At 41.7% G+C, this 14664-nt stretch overlaps 1 protein-coding gene across 1 annotated transcript in view; it reads left to right on the plus strand.

Moving 5' to 3' along the window:
• Positions 1 to 813: 813 nt before the first annotated feature.
• Positions 814 to 14664, plus strand: part of col9a3 (collagen, type IX, alpha 3) — a gene marked incomplete at both ends in the record, with an annotated part of 33952 nt that continues 20101 nt past the window's right edge. The window contains 10 exons of the mRNA XM_080734039.1: positions 814 to 879; positions 1910 to 1978; positions 3701 to 3736; positions 3932 to 4003; positions 5412 to 5465; positions 8977 to 9012; positions 9569 to 9592; positions 10034 to 10087; positions 11327 to 11380; positions 14135 to 14176. Coding sequence (XP_080590165.1) covers positions 814 to 879; positions 1910 to 1978; positions 3701 to 3736; positions 3932 to 4003; positions 5412 to 5465; positions 8977 to 9012; positions 9569 to 9592; positions 10034 to 10087; positions 11327 to 11380; positions 14135 to 14176 — 507 coding nt within the window. The remainder of the gene's footprint in view (positions 880 to 1909; positions 1979 to 3700; positions 3737 to 3931; positions 4004 to 5411; positions 5466 to 8976; positions 9013 to 9568; positions 9593 to 10033; positions 10088 to 11326; positions 11381 to 14134; positions 14177 to 14664) is intronic.

Raw genomic sequence — 14664 nt, forward strand, 5'->3', positions numbered from 1 at the left:
AATACCTTGGCTGATATTATGGTTATGGTATTTCCATGTTTTAGCATAGAGATGGGGGTATGCTTGTGTAATGTTGGAATATGTTAACATAATGGCCAGAGTATTTAACTTTATTAATGAATCTATTCTATATTTGGTAATTTATTTTAATGTTACTTAATTGAAAATATGACTTAGGCGGGGCCTTTATTTTAAGAAAGTTAAATTTATAGATCACCTAGCTGGGATGTTGGACATTGAAATAATTTATATTATGTGATGATGTCTTGGCATAGTTGTCTTTTTCTGGTTTTCTTTCAAGAATGATCAAACATTGGGGGGGGGGGGGGAATAACATGATATAGCCTACAACCAAATGTATTGTGATAGCCTAGCCCTAGATAACTTCACACTCGACCAATGTATCATGGCTATGATCCCTATCCAACCTATGCCTGTATCTCTGCTCATGGAAGTGTTCCCTTCAGTTCATTGGATAAAATACTACCCCACATGTCATCACATAGAATGTTTAGCTCTGCCTACTTTCCGAAATGGTTCCTCTCCCATCACTGCTCCCAGTCCCTTGACCACCAGTCCCATCCCTCGCCCCCCCTCACCCCTCTCTCTCTCTGCAGTCTCTCTCAGCTTGAGTTCAGCCCCTTCGGCTGGAGACTCGGGTTTATCTGGAATCAACGTGAATGCCATTCAGGAGCCGCGCACTGTAAGGTGAAGGATCGCTTCGTGGATCGATTTCGGGGGGAGCAGAACGAGGACAGGGAACGGGGGTCGACTTTTTCCGCATAAAATCGGATTTTAGGGGCGAGCGGAGCCATGGCGATGTTCTCTGCTCTTGGGGTGCTCTTCCTTTGCCAGCTTTTGGCATCATCTTCAGGCCAGGTAAGGTCTGCTCTTTGCCTTTATCCACCCATTAAAGTGGGCTATGTATCCAACACTGGTGGCAAACTGCTATCTGTGTGTTATTGATGCTTTTGTTTCTAAACGTTGTGTTGTATGTGGCTTTATCAGCAGCCACCTGTAAACTTCATTGTCTAATGTCATTTATGGACGCTGCATTTGTGATGAGACACTTACATCTCCAGAGGCCCGACTGGCATGTCCCTAATCCTAATGTCTCTTACTAGACACTGCGTGTGTGCCTATTAGCTATGCGCACTTGTTTATTTTAATTGGGCTACATGGGGATTAACGCATGAATATGTATGACTGGATAATTTGGTATTTTCCCGTCGTATAGACTTCTAGGTGGCACCTAGTATGGTCCATCACCCTACGAACCTTATAAAGGGCTAAATTGTCTGCAGGTGGCTGCCTGGGACTTTCACAGTAGTTTATGAAGTTGGGGTTGTTTTCCCTGAACCTGTGGAATGCAGGGTAGGCTACTGGAGAGATCAGTGGCTTGCGCACAATGGCACCCTTGTTCATTCAGCAGAAAGCTGGTGGTAGCTGATTCAAACGAGAACGTTTATTATTGCTAAAATTAACTCTGCAATCAACTTTTTTTGTAATATTCTGTGAACTGTAGATCCACATTATGTCTATTTTAGTTTAGTATTTTGTGCGTCATGGAGTTCAGGTACTTTACGCAGCGTCCTGGAGTTGCATATTCCAATTAGATAAACACCCATCGTGAAACGTTAGGCCTATATTGTGAGGTCCCCTGCCTCAAAATTACATTGCTTGAATGCAATGAAACATAATGTGGCATGTGCCATGTTGTATTTTATAATTCACTTCCATCTTATTCGATGACATATCAAATGCCACGATTCTTGACTTTGATTTAAAAAGTACCCAGTCAAATGAATTAATTTATCAATTTCAGGCAAGCCAATTTGGGGAAACTAATTAATGGCTGATCTATGTTTTCATGCAACTATAATGACCTGGATGGACTCTTTCATTACAGAGGCCTGGGCCGAGAGGACCTGCCGGGCCCCCAGGACCCCCAGGAGACCTAGGAAAACATGGCACAGATGTGAGTTTGTGTCCTGCCTTTCGAATTAAGCTTTTCACTCAGTTTTCAATGTAGGGCTAATTCTGTCTACCCCAATTAGACAAGTGCTACTGTGCATAAAGTGCAAGTATACTTTTCTTCATTCTTTATTATCTTCTTCTTGTACTGAGGTTTGAGATACATTTCTTGATTTCTTCTATTTTTCCATTGGTCAAAAAATACCCCCAAAAAAGGTTAAGCCTGTTGAAGTTCCATCTAGATGACCAATGTTAAAATATACTGTACCAAATCAATGGTCTGTTCACAGGCAGACTCTGTGGCTAAACACGTCTTTCCTATCCCAACATGGCAAAGTCGACATCAAGAGTTGTATCAAATGTTCCTTAGTGAAACACTTGTGGCTATACAGTTCTCTCATTTAGTTTTATTACTCTGACTCCTCCCATCTGAAAGCGTAGCCCCTCCTTTTTACAGGTGTTTGATTACAGGTGAAAAGAACACCATACCTCCCCTTGTAGGCAGGGCCAGGGCTAATACATTAATTCTTATGAATTCTACAAAACAGTGAAAGAGACTACTTGCTTATATGCCTGACAGTGACGCCCCTACTGGCCGTGGACAAGAGACCTCCAGAGTTTTCGGTCATTGGCGTTCTTTTCTATCTGCGACCTGGTGTATCCCAGTCTCTTGATGTCTGTCAGTTCCCGCTGCCAGGCAGGCAGGCTCTCAGTCATAGAGTAAAATATCAAACCCATTAGGCAAAAAATATCCTTTTCTTCTTCTTTCTAATTTGTAAATATTCATGAGCAATTCAGCTTTTGCTGTTATTTATACTTTACCTAATTGGAAATACAACTACATCATATTTCTCTCTCCCTTGGGCAATTTGAAAGGGGAAATCGGATTATACACAAACAAAACAGAGCCCTTTGGTTAAACTCTTGTGTTAATCTTTTTTTTTTAAGGTTTATAATGTCTGTGTGTGGGTTAGTATGTATAACGTGGGTGCATGCGCGTGATTTATTCTCATGCAGCTAAGGAAAAGAGAAAAAATATATATTCAAATGTTGTTTTATCGGGGGCAGCAGGAGATCCAAAATCCTTTTAGTTTAGAGTTTAGGATATTTCTGTTGCTTGAGCAATGTAAGCAACAGAGTCAGACAGAGGCTCCATTCATGCATTCCCTGACCCTACGAGAGCATCTAGAATTTCACCTCACCCCCCCACCCACTGCCCCCCAGTCCAAACCAACCTGAGGCTTTCATCATATGACCAGTTTGGCACTGGCTTCACTTTAGGACTGTTTACTTTTCTCCCCCCCGCCCATAGCCTCTTACATGCTGAAGCAGACCCCGGATTCACTGCCCCCTTTATTTCCATTCACCATTTACAATTTAGATACTGCATTCCACGGATATGATTAACATGATTTTTTTTTCTTTATATAAACTGTGAATGTATTTATAGTGGGCATTCAACGGCAACAAACCAATAAGGTACTCATATCCGAGGAACCTTTCCTTGAGTGAAGCCAGTTTTAAGTATACTGGATATAGTTTTACAACACGTCAGTGTCGGGCAGAAACCTGCCCGACACTGTGTGTGCTTGTAGATCGGCCGTTTTCACTAGTTTAAATCATTTTTAAAATGATAAACACAAAACAAACGATTTTGGACATACGAGGTTTCCACCCGACAACGACGAACAACATCTTAATTTTTATGTCTCATTGTTTTTGACAGGGCAAAGATGGCCCTGCTGGACTTGCTGGGAAAGCTGTGAGTTACCGATCATCTTCTCTCAACCGCATTACACAGCGACTTCACAAGAGTAGAAGACGGCTCTTAAAAATCCTCAGTATATGCTGTTCATTTGTCCGATTGTAACTCTTAGAAGTGCACAGTGCACGTTCTCAGAGTCAAATGAACCTCTCAGGATTTGACAGTGTGTATGAATCTTTGTCCGTGTTGTAGGGAGCCAGAGGAAAAGCCGGAATCCCAGGGGTAGCTGGAATACCAGGCCTGCCGGGACTGCCAGGGGTGGACGTAAGTGACTAGTTCAGTGGCTCTCAACATGTTGGGACCCCAGGGGGGACCCCAGATTATTTTGGGGGGGTCCCCAGATGACCTAATGTGCAACATTGTTCTCTCTCTCAACAGTAAACAAACCAGAATAAAGTTTAAGTGTATGGAGGGTATCTGCACATTTATAAAAGTGACAATTTAAGGACTTTTATACATTGGCCAAATTGTCAAATATTATAGTGAGAAATTGTGAAAATAGCCGATCTACATGATCTACATGCTCTACATGGTGTGAGCATGTAGATCTGCTATTTTCACAATGGAACTGTTATACAAAATGTAATGCCTCAACTCTTAGTGCTCGTCAGGGTGGGGGGGTCCCCAGTTCAAATATTATTATTTTGGGGGTTGACAGTGGTGGAAGTAAAATGTATGTAGAAACAGTCTGTATACAATTAGAAGTCCAGAATTAAAAACGTACTTGAGTAAAAGTACAAAAGTAGTGGATTAAAAAAAAAGGAGGGAAAAAAAGTACTTTAGAAATCTTTAGAAAATAGCTGATCTACAAGCTCAGCATTGTGAGCTTGTAGATCATCTATTTTCAAATGGCTGAAATGTACAGTATGTAGGACTGAAGTGATTAATATATGTTTTGTAGTAATAATCAAAATATTCAAAGTAACTAGTAACTAAAGTTTTCAAATAATTGTAGTTGAGTAAAAAGTACAATATCTGCCTCTATGTAGCAAAGTAAAAGTATTGAAAATTGGAAACACTCCAGCAAAGTAAAAAAAAAAACAATCCTCAAAAGTGTACTCAAGTACTGTACTTGAGTAAACGTACTTAGTTACTTTACACCACTGCTAGTAGACATACACAGACTTGTCACACGTTTTTGTCACTTGTCACAAGAATTGTCACACAAACACAACAACACCACCCCCACCCCAACCTGCCAAGGACACACACTCATGCACATTCACATGTTCAAACAAAAGCCACTTTCTGCCTCAGTATTCAACTCTAAAACTATACTGTACAACTCAGAAACTATACTGTACAGTATACCGTAGGAACGAAGACACAGACATTTCCATCTACCAGCACCTTATTCAGAGGAAGATCCTGGGTGGATTGATCAGATGACGGATCAATTTGAAATGAATTTCTAGACACAACCTTAATCACACCATAACCTGTATTATACGTTTATTATGATTTGATATCTTTAAATTCCATCTTATGTGTTAGGGTTAAATAAAATTACCTTGCCTTGTTGCAAGCTGGAAACAGTGAACGGGACCCACTTCCTTGCTTCAGCATTCAAACAATCAATAATATCTCTTGGATAAAGTGCCATTAGGACAGACTGGAGATCAAATTGCTGAACGCAAACTAATAATGCATAATTGTCTTGTTTTCTCATCAGGGATTGACTGGTCCTGATGGTCCCGCTGGGAAGGACGGCCCCGCGGGGGAGACGGTAAGTCTTTCAGTCTAGTGATCGTTTTGCGAACTGTCCTGTCATAGGAAAGTGGGTCCCACTTCAACTCATTTTGTTTATGTCTATATGATGCTGTTTGAGTCAACCTCTGTTGGTTTTAAATGTGCTATACAAATATACTAACCCTTGTGACTTGGCTTTTGACGGTTGACACATGCAATCGCTGTTGGGCGGACACATTGTATGTCCAAAACCTTACTTTTCAGGGAATGGTGAAAAAAAAAACTGTGTACAAATAGATGCAATGTAGTTATCATTTAGTCACGAGAAGCTTCTTAATACTTTTCATTGGTAAATATTTATGAAACCCACAGACGCACTTAACCCCTTTCAACTTGACGTTCTTATTTTGTAGCCTGGGATCCAGACTGATTAGCTACGTTCTGCAGTTTTCTTTTTAATTTTCTCACTCGCTGATCATAAAGCCTCCTATCTCCATGCACAAGCGGGAGAAAACAAACCGCGGCATCTGATTGGTCTGTAGAGTGGGGGCGGGACCAGCGTTGTCCAATATAAAACTCGATTCACTTCCTGACTTGCCTACGTAATTGAAATACGAGTCAAATAGGACCCTGGCCAGTGTGAGAAACAAAGAAAATCAGAAAAGTATAGTAAAAGTAGGCCGATCATTTATGAAAAAGAAAACCATAAAAAGATGAAACATGGAGACACAAGGTTTCTTCCCAACAGCGACGATATGTGCATATGTCTATTGCCAATTTGCCATTATACTTTTGCAAGCCTCTGTCATTTGAGTAACCACGGCATACTGCAAAGATGGTCTATTGCTGTGGTAGAGACTAGAGAGGTCTCAAAGGTCACGCGGGGCCGCGGTCTGCGTTAGCCCTGTCGGCCTGGATTTGTTAAGGCGGCTCGGCCGCCCGGTGGGAACATTTTTAATGAGGCGTCAGGTGACTGGAAACGGATTTATCTGCTGCTGGCTGGCCGCTGCCTCCTTAATCCTACCTGGAATGCACCCTTCTTCCCAGCAGCCTGTGAGACTGTTGCTCCTGTACGCTGAAGGAAATGTGAGTTATACTCTAAGGGAGACAGAGTAACAGACACGAGGATTACACCACGGCCGTGATTAAAGTACCTCTGCATCTCATGAAGAGATGAGTGTCTGAAACACTCAAAACAGGACTGGAAATGCAGAGTTATGACTCATTCAGTAGATAAAAGTTATTACAGTATCTGGAACATTGGATTTCAACTGTAAGACTGTAAATGCACTGCCGAGACAGATAAACCTAATCTCAAATCAACTGCTGTAATCAGCCAAACTAATAACAAAGCATGCTGTAGCCAAACAGCCTAATTACGAGGATTATAATTTAGAACTATTATGATGACCCAGAACCCTGACTAACATTTCTATCTATTTAACAAGTTTGTGATGTAGAACAAACTATTATCATTATTTTTTAATTAAACCACCTTTCTCTCTCTTCTATTTGTTGACATATTAGAGTCTAGAGATGAACATAGCCCTTCGCATCAAAATGAGGCTGCCTTTATGCTTTTGCGTGTGTGCGTGCGTGTGCACGTGAGGCTGTAGCACACATAAGTGTGTGTGTGTGTGTGATGATGGATGTGTGTGCCTGTCAAGGCTCATTTTGTGCAGCAGATTTGTGAGCAGTGAGGAATGTGAAGGATAGCTGTGACACCAGCATGTAGTGATTGACTGACAGGACTCACACTCTGTCACCACACAGACACATCAAATACAGCTGAGGGGATAAACAAACGGGGGGGGGGGGGGGGGGGGGGTGTTTAGAGGAAGACAGGAAGAGGCAAGCAAGTTATTTTTCAAAGTAATTTTAAGGCAGTGGTTCTCAAACCTTTTCACGTCAAAGGTAGGTAGGGTAAGTGACTTTGGTTAAAATAAGTGTTAAATAGCTTTATATTCTGATAGTAAGCATTGCTATAGACTGTTTGTTCAGTAGCAGGAGTCTCCATGTCTCTCCAGCAATTTGATAAACAGAACATGCATTTTCAGGTCAAATCTTATCCAATCATGATAGAGAACAGTCAGGATACAGATTAAAACCAGTGAAATTGGAAGTGACGACACAAAGAAATGAGCAGACAAAATTGGAACTGGTCTGGAATGAAGCTGATAAATGGGTACTCTCTCCTGATTGGCTGAAGGTTTGTCACCCACCTGAAAATATATGTTCCCGTTTATTAAGAGCTGAAGAGACAGTGAGTCCCCTGTGACTGAACAAACACTCGCAATGATTACTATCAGATTTTGCTTTTACCTTTTGACAAAGAAATAATAATAATCTTTTTACCAAAACATATCATTTACCCTACCTTTAATGTGTTTGGCTGTGAATGGACCCCCATCTGAAAACATTTTGTGACCCCCCCCCCCCCCCCATACAGGATTTGTGCTGCTAAAATGTTTCAAAAATATTCAAAATTTGTAATTTTTTCCCCAAGATTGACAGAGTTAAAGGAACGCTAAACAAACAATGATTTGTCATTACAATTAAGTGGGGTGTGGGGTAAACAAGGGATAGTGTAGACGGATAACTTAAATGAAAACATACAACACACACAAATGCCTAATGAAGATTATTTGTATTCATTTAGGTTTTAATGTTTGTCTGCATGTTCGAATGGTTGTCTGAATGTGCCTCTCTTAACTGTGTAACTTTGAAGAAGAAGAGATAATTGCCCTCCCATCATGCTGTGAAATTGCGGGACACCATTACTCATGGATGTGTGGGCATACTGTTCGTACAAGGGTATAATTGTATGCAATATGATCAGGTGTGTGTGTAGTGTGCCTGTTTTAGATGAAGACATACAGTATACTTAATAAATGTGTTTGCAGCAATTCATTCTGTATTATATTGGGTGCTATTGCTCATTTTGTAGACCACATGAGAGTTATCTCAAATACATTTTGAGATAGTTATTCATTTCAGGCGTGGGCAAGTCTGTAACTCCTTTTAAGTTCATTAAATAGTTATGAAAAGGTATATGGTCATTGCATAATCATGAAGTCCCTGGTTCTATTCTGTCTGGAGACCTGTTGTTGTTTTGAAAACACGATGGGGGCTAGTAAAGAGCCCTGGGGGACTTCTGTCTACTAAATATACAGTATAGGATTTAAACTTAAACCCTACGATTTAAAACATGAAAAGAAAAGAAAAAAGCCATTTATGAAATTGTGACCTGTTCAAGTTGTAAGCTTGCAATGTATAGTGATGAAAATACAAGTCGTTGCTCCCTTGGTTAACCATTTTATTTTAATTCAGAGTGACGTTTCGAGCTGTGACGTTTCTTCAGTCTGAAGAAGACCTTGGGCTTGAAATGTCAACTTTGTACTTTCACCTCAGTTCACTTTAGCACCTGGCCTTCAAGTGGTTGGATGTGCAGTGCACTGCTACGCTTTGATACTGCAATGTCTAGTAACACAGATATTGATTTACTTTAATGAACTGGATTCATTTGATTCATGTCTGTCTGTCTCCAGGGTGATGCTGGACCTTCTGGGCCAGCTGGACCTCCTGTAAGTACATCCACGTCCTGCCAATCATCACACACACTTACACAACAATTACTTCCTCTAATATTGCTTTCCCCAAAGTGTAATCACTCACTGTTTTACCATCCAGCACACTTCCGCTTTAATTATGCCACTCACTACAAAATGTATGTTAGCATTTCTCATACCATACAGTAGATCAGGCAGGGTTGTCCTTAACAATGGGGTTAAATCTTTCCCATCATGCTCAGAGCAAGTTGGGCTAATTAATAATGGGTAATAATTATGTTCCTGTAAGGTCAAAGTTTAACTTGGCTCCATAGCAGAACTAGCTAGCCCAAGATGTTTGCAAAGCACCACTGTGAGATGTTTGTTAACTTAGGGGGGGCTGTGTATGGGTTTAATTAACCCTCGACTATGTGTGTGTTAAGGTTAATTTCAGGGGAAAGTGTAAGGAGAAAACACACAAACATCTTCATTATTAGTTCACACACTGGACTGTAGTGTGGACATCACATGAAGTTGTGTCATTTTGTCATTGGTGTGTGTGACTTAATTTCCCTTCCCCTGTATTCCGTAGGGCAGAGGGAGAACAGGCGCTGCAGTGAGTACACACACATGTCTCATATCTGCTTTTCTTTGTGTGTGTGTGTGTGTGTGTGTGTGTGTGTGTGTGTGTGTGTGTGTGTGTGTGTGTGTGTGTGTGTGTGTGTGTGCGTGCGTGCGTGCGTGCGTGCGTGCGTGCGTGCGTGCGTGCGTGCGTGCGTGCGTGCGTGCGTGCGTGCGTGCGTGCGTGCGTGCGTGCGTGCGTGCGTGCGTGCGCGCGCGTGCGTACGTACGTGTGCGTGCATGTGTGCGTGCGTATGTGAAAGTGATACAGATATACAATTCATTGTATTCCTTCTGGATGTCATAATTCTGTCAGTAGAGTTGTGTTTCTGCATGCATTGCCATGTTGGCCTCAGGTCAGTGGGTTATGTCTTCGTACCACATACTGTACAGTACACTGATTTCTTGCACACGTCCAATTCTCTTTTCATTGCAGGGATTACCCGGAACTAATGGCTTACCAGGCGGAGAAGGGCCAAAGGGTCCTTCAGTGAGTATCTGTCTGTCCATCCTCAGGACTCCTGTTTTAACCTGTAACCACATGAACCCTAGCGTCTCTATTCTTGGGCAAACTTTTGGCCAAAAATAGACAATCTACAAGCTCATAACATCGCATTGTGATGCGTTGTTTTTTTTTTGATTGAAGAATTTATTAGAAGTTTGCAATAGAAAAAAGTACAGTTTCATGACAGTACAAATCACTGGTACAAGGTCAACTAAAAGGAGATCCTAGAAAGCCGAGGCTTATTTCCACAGGAACCACACTTTAAGTATCTCATATAACATTGAAAGACAGACGGATTTATCTAGGATAATATCGGTTTCAAAAGCATAACATCAAAAACAAAAAAGAGAAAAGGGGGGGGGGGGGGAGCATGGGGGCTTAGTCTATTTACAAGTCACGGGTAGCAGCTGTCTGAAGGTGACTTTTCATACCAATTTTGAAGGAGGCTAGGGATTTGCTCTCCTTTAGGGCTTGTGGAAGGGCGTTCCACATGTTGATGGTGTAGCAGGAGAACGAGTTGTGAGCTTGTAGGTCGACTATTTTCGTCAAAGAGATTTGGAAATACTAGTAGACCTAGTATAGAGCCTTGGGCGACCCCGGTAAACTAAGTATATAGGGTTTAGTGGTTAACTAACTATAATAACTCATTCTGAATCCGACTGACAACGATATACTGTATGATTGGTTGTCATGGTGATTCAGAGGAGAGGGTTTGAATTTATTTGAATGATACAGACATTTCAACATTGCTGTACTTCATAAAACATTTTTTATATGTAAGGCGCTTGGCCAACAAATATTTTAAAGCGACAACCTATTTTAGACATCAGAATGTGTTTACTCAACGTGTGGATTAGAATTTACCGTAGCATAATATTAAAAAAAAGCTTTTAAAGCTTTTCTGTCTTTGAAAGGTTAATGACCTCACCTGAGTGATGTCAATTCCAGCAGGAGCTCACTCGAGAGACACGTCTTTAAAAATCTTTTCGCGTTCCGTTATACTAAACCGATTCTGATTTCTAAAATAGGCAAAGTCCCCTTTCCGTGCCGCCATTCAGATTTAATCCCAGACGACGATGTCATTGGAAATGGTTCTCATCCTGTAGTGAGCACTAGTTAAGACCGATACCCGAGGATGAAAAGCAGAAAAGTGTTCCTTTAAGCTATTGTGACTTTGTGAGATGCTGAATACACGACTAACCATTGTTCTCCTCTGCGTACCAGGGTCTTGAAGGTCTGGCTGGTCTTCCTGGGCCTGCTGGCGTCGATGGACCTCCTGTAAGTAACACGCTATATCAATATTTTATACTTCTCATCTGATAAAAATAGAAAAGGTTGTGCTCTAGACTCAAGGCTTGCAAACACAAAAGGAGGGAGCGCTCACCTGTGTTGATGAGGTGCTGAGAAAGATGAGGCCGCACAACTATTGCTCCACGATGCAAAACATTATTAAAAGGTACAGGAAACCAACGTTTCGACAATATAGTCTTCCACAGGGTTTGACTGAAGGCTTACCAAAAATAGAGCCAGTAGCAAGAGGCTAGACTGAAAAAGGAAAACTGATGCAAAAATCTATTTATTTCCAAAGGTGAAAAAGGTGACACAGTGGGAAAAAAGATTATCATCCGCAGGGTTGCGCCCTAAACTCAAGGCCTGCTAAGGCTAACGGCAGCTGCCAGCATTTAAAGTCCAAAAACAACAGAAAAGACACACTGACAGACGAACGTTGAGGCTCTTTGGATGCAAAAATATTGAATCTTTTAATTACAAAGTGCAAAAAAGTGACACAGAGAGTGGACGTTTTGGTTCCTCAGACCATTGTCAACACTGCATGCAGGTTGTGTCCATGTTGGCTGTAAGTCAGCCTAGAGGTTACCAATGGTAATGGAGCTGACAGAAGGCACAGAGGGCCATTAATCAGCCCATAACCACTTAGGCGGGGAGCCACAGGCCCAACATTTGAGAGGACCTGTGATGTCATAACATACTTTTTATTTTTGTTTTTTTTCTATTAATTTGGTCAATAAGGTACACAGAATGAGAGGCCTGCTCTGCCGGAAATATTGCGAAAAAGAAAGTCCCATCGACATCACTATACAGGAAAATAATACAAAAATAAATGTGCTTTAAGTAGCATGTGAGGGGTCAAACTAGGGGCTTTTCATGATTCTGAATCCATTGCAAGCATTTGTTGCTTAGGCTAGATTTCAGCCCCACAAATCGGTGAAAAGTGATGAGTCATCAAAAATCACAGTTTTGAGAGGCCAAAATCTAGCCAAAGGAATGTTTTTCATGCAAAACAAATGCTTGCAATGGATTCAGAATCATGAAGAACCCCTAGTTTGACCCCTCACATGCTACTTAAAGCAGATCATTTGTTTTCCTGTATAGTGAAGTCGATGGAGTGAATATACAAATGGCCATAACCTTTTTTCGCAATGTTTCCGGCAGAGCAGGCCTCTCATTCCGTGTACCTTAATGACCAAATGAATAGAAAAAACAAAAATAAAAATGATGTCATGACGTCACAGGTAAAACCCTTTTCTTTGAGCTTTTGGGCCTGTGGCTCCCCAACTGTTGAAGCCCAAGGGAGTGCACAGGTCTTGGGAAGGCCCGGAAAAGACGCGCTGTGATTGGCCAGCAGTCACTTTGAGTGGCAGTCGGGGCAAACAAGTAACAAGCCATACAGCAGACAAACGTGGAATCAATCCAATATTGTCCCATCACTCTTAAAGAAGAGATAACTTATTGATAATCTCGTTTACAAGTCATCTATACAACTTTACAACTTACAAGAAGGATACATCGCAACTATACAACTTCAAAAGTATAGAAATTACCATTGTTTTTTGAAGGTCCTGAGGAGAATAGGCTTTTAATAGGCAACCAGACTATTGGTGGTAGCCAATGGGAATGAGGCTGATGAAGGCACAGGGTGCAATCAGTCAGCCCATTAACACTGTTGTTGCCAAGAGGACTACAGGGATATTATATTCTTTGAGACATACATTTCGATATTTGGGGGTGTGGCCAAGTCCACCATTGTCTTGGAGGTGCAAACAACACAGGTATCAGCACTGGTCGAAATCGGTCCGGGCACTTGTCAGGCTCCAATGTAGCCTGACAGCGCATCGCAGGCTCGAGTACTGTTCCTGACGATATTTTCTGCATGTTTCCCCCCATCTCTCTCTCCCTGTTTCCTGTTCATCTCCACTATACGCTACAAATAAAGGCAGAAAAGCCCTATTTTTTTTTTTTTTTACAAAAAACACAGGTATCAGCAAACAGATTATTTACATTTACAGTGATTGATTTTTCCACCCTAGCCAGGACAGGCTGTCCAAATATTATTTTTTAAAGCTCCTGACAGCCACAAACAAGCCAGAAATACTTTTGTTTAGACCTGTGTGATGTCAATTCCCTTTTCCCTTAATTATTTTCACATATACGTATGATACAGAAATATACAGTGAACAATCAATTTGGAATCAATCCAACATTGTTATGACTCTCTTTGAAAAAAATCACACTCGTGTGAACTGAGCGGTTGTGTGTGTGTGTGTGTGTGTGTGTGTGTGTGTGTGTGTGTGTGCCCCCTGTGTGTGTTTGTGTTTGTGTGTGAGTGTGCCTGGCCTATGCCTGGCCTATCCTGAACAACAGCGCCCCTCCCTTAACATGTGTGGTCAGAAAAGGTTACTGCAGGCTACATACCCGGAGACAGACAGACAGACAGACAGACAAACAGACAAACAGACAGACAGACCCACACACACGGCCACGTATAGGAGCGTTGTGACCACCGCTCAAAAAAAAAGAACAATATGGGGGCACAGTTATAGAATAAGGACCTGAGGAGAGAAAAGAAGTGTTGATGATACTGCTACTGTTTTACTGCCACCTTGTGGACATGTTGAGTTACTAAACTATCATCCAAAACAAAGTTGTTGAAAGAAATACAAATACCACAAACAAGGATGAAACGCGATGATCTAAAAACTGCATTCATCCGTTTCCCCTCTTTCTGTCTGCCAGGGTCTTCCTGGTACTCTCCCTGACGGCAGCGGAGACCTTCTGGTAAGACCTATCTCTGTTTTGTGAGCTACTTCATCTACGCCAGAGGTCTTCAACAGGGGGTCCGGGACCCCGAGGGGGTCCTCAGAGTTACTACAGGGGGTCCTCCAAATCTTTGTGTGAGAGAAACTTGTTTTTCCCCCCTTTTTTATATTAACCACTTGAACCCTAGCGTCCATATTCGGAAAACTTTAGCCAAAAATAGCAGATCTACAAGCTCACAACGCCTCGCGCTGCGAGGCGTTGTGAGCTGGTAGATCTGCTATTTTTTGGCAAAGAGCTTTGGAGGGGGAAAAGAGCAGACTGAGTACCGTGAAAGGTCAATGTTATTAAGTATTGATGGTTCAAGTGGTAAAATATCTGAAAACACATCGTGTTTTCAAACAATGAAACTATATGGAATCTATGAACAGGTTGTGGGGGTTCCCTGCTTCATCTCATTCTCAACTAAGGGGTCCTTGGCCTGAAAACGTTGAAGACCCCTGATCTAC

This window comes from Nannobrachium achirus (genome assembly GCF_963921795.1).
Source record: "Nannobrachium achirus genome assembly, chromosome: 9".
Classification (NCBI taxonomy): domain Eukaryota; kingdom Metazoa; phylum Chordata; class Actinopteri; order Myctophiformes; family Myctophidae; genus Nannobrachium; species Nannobrachium achirus.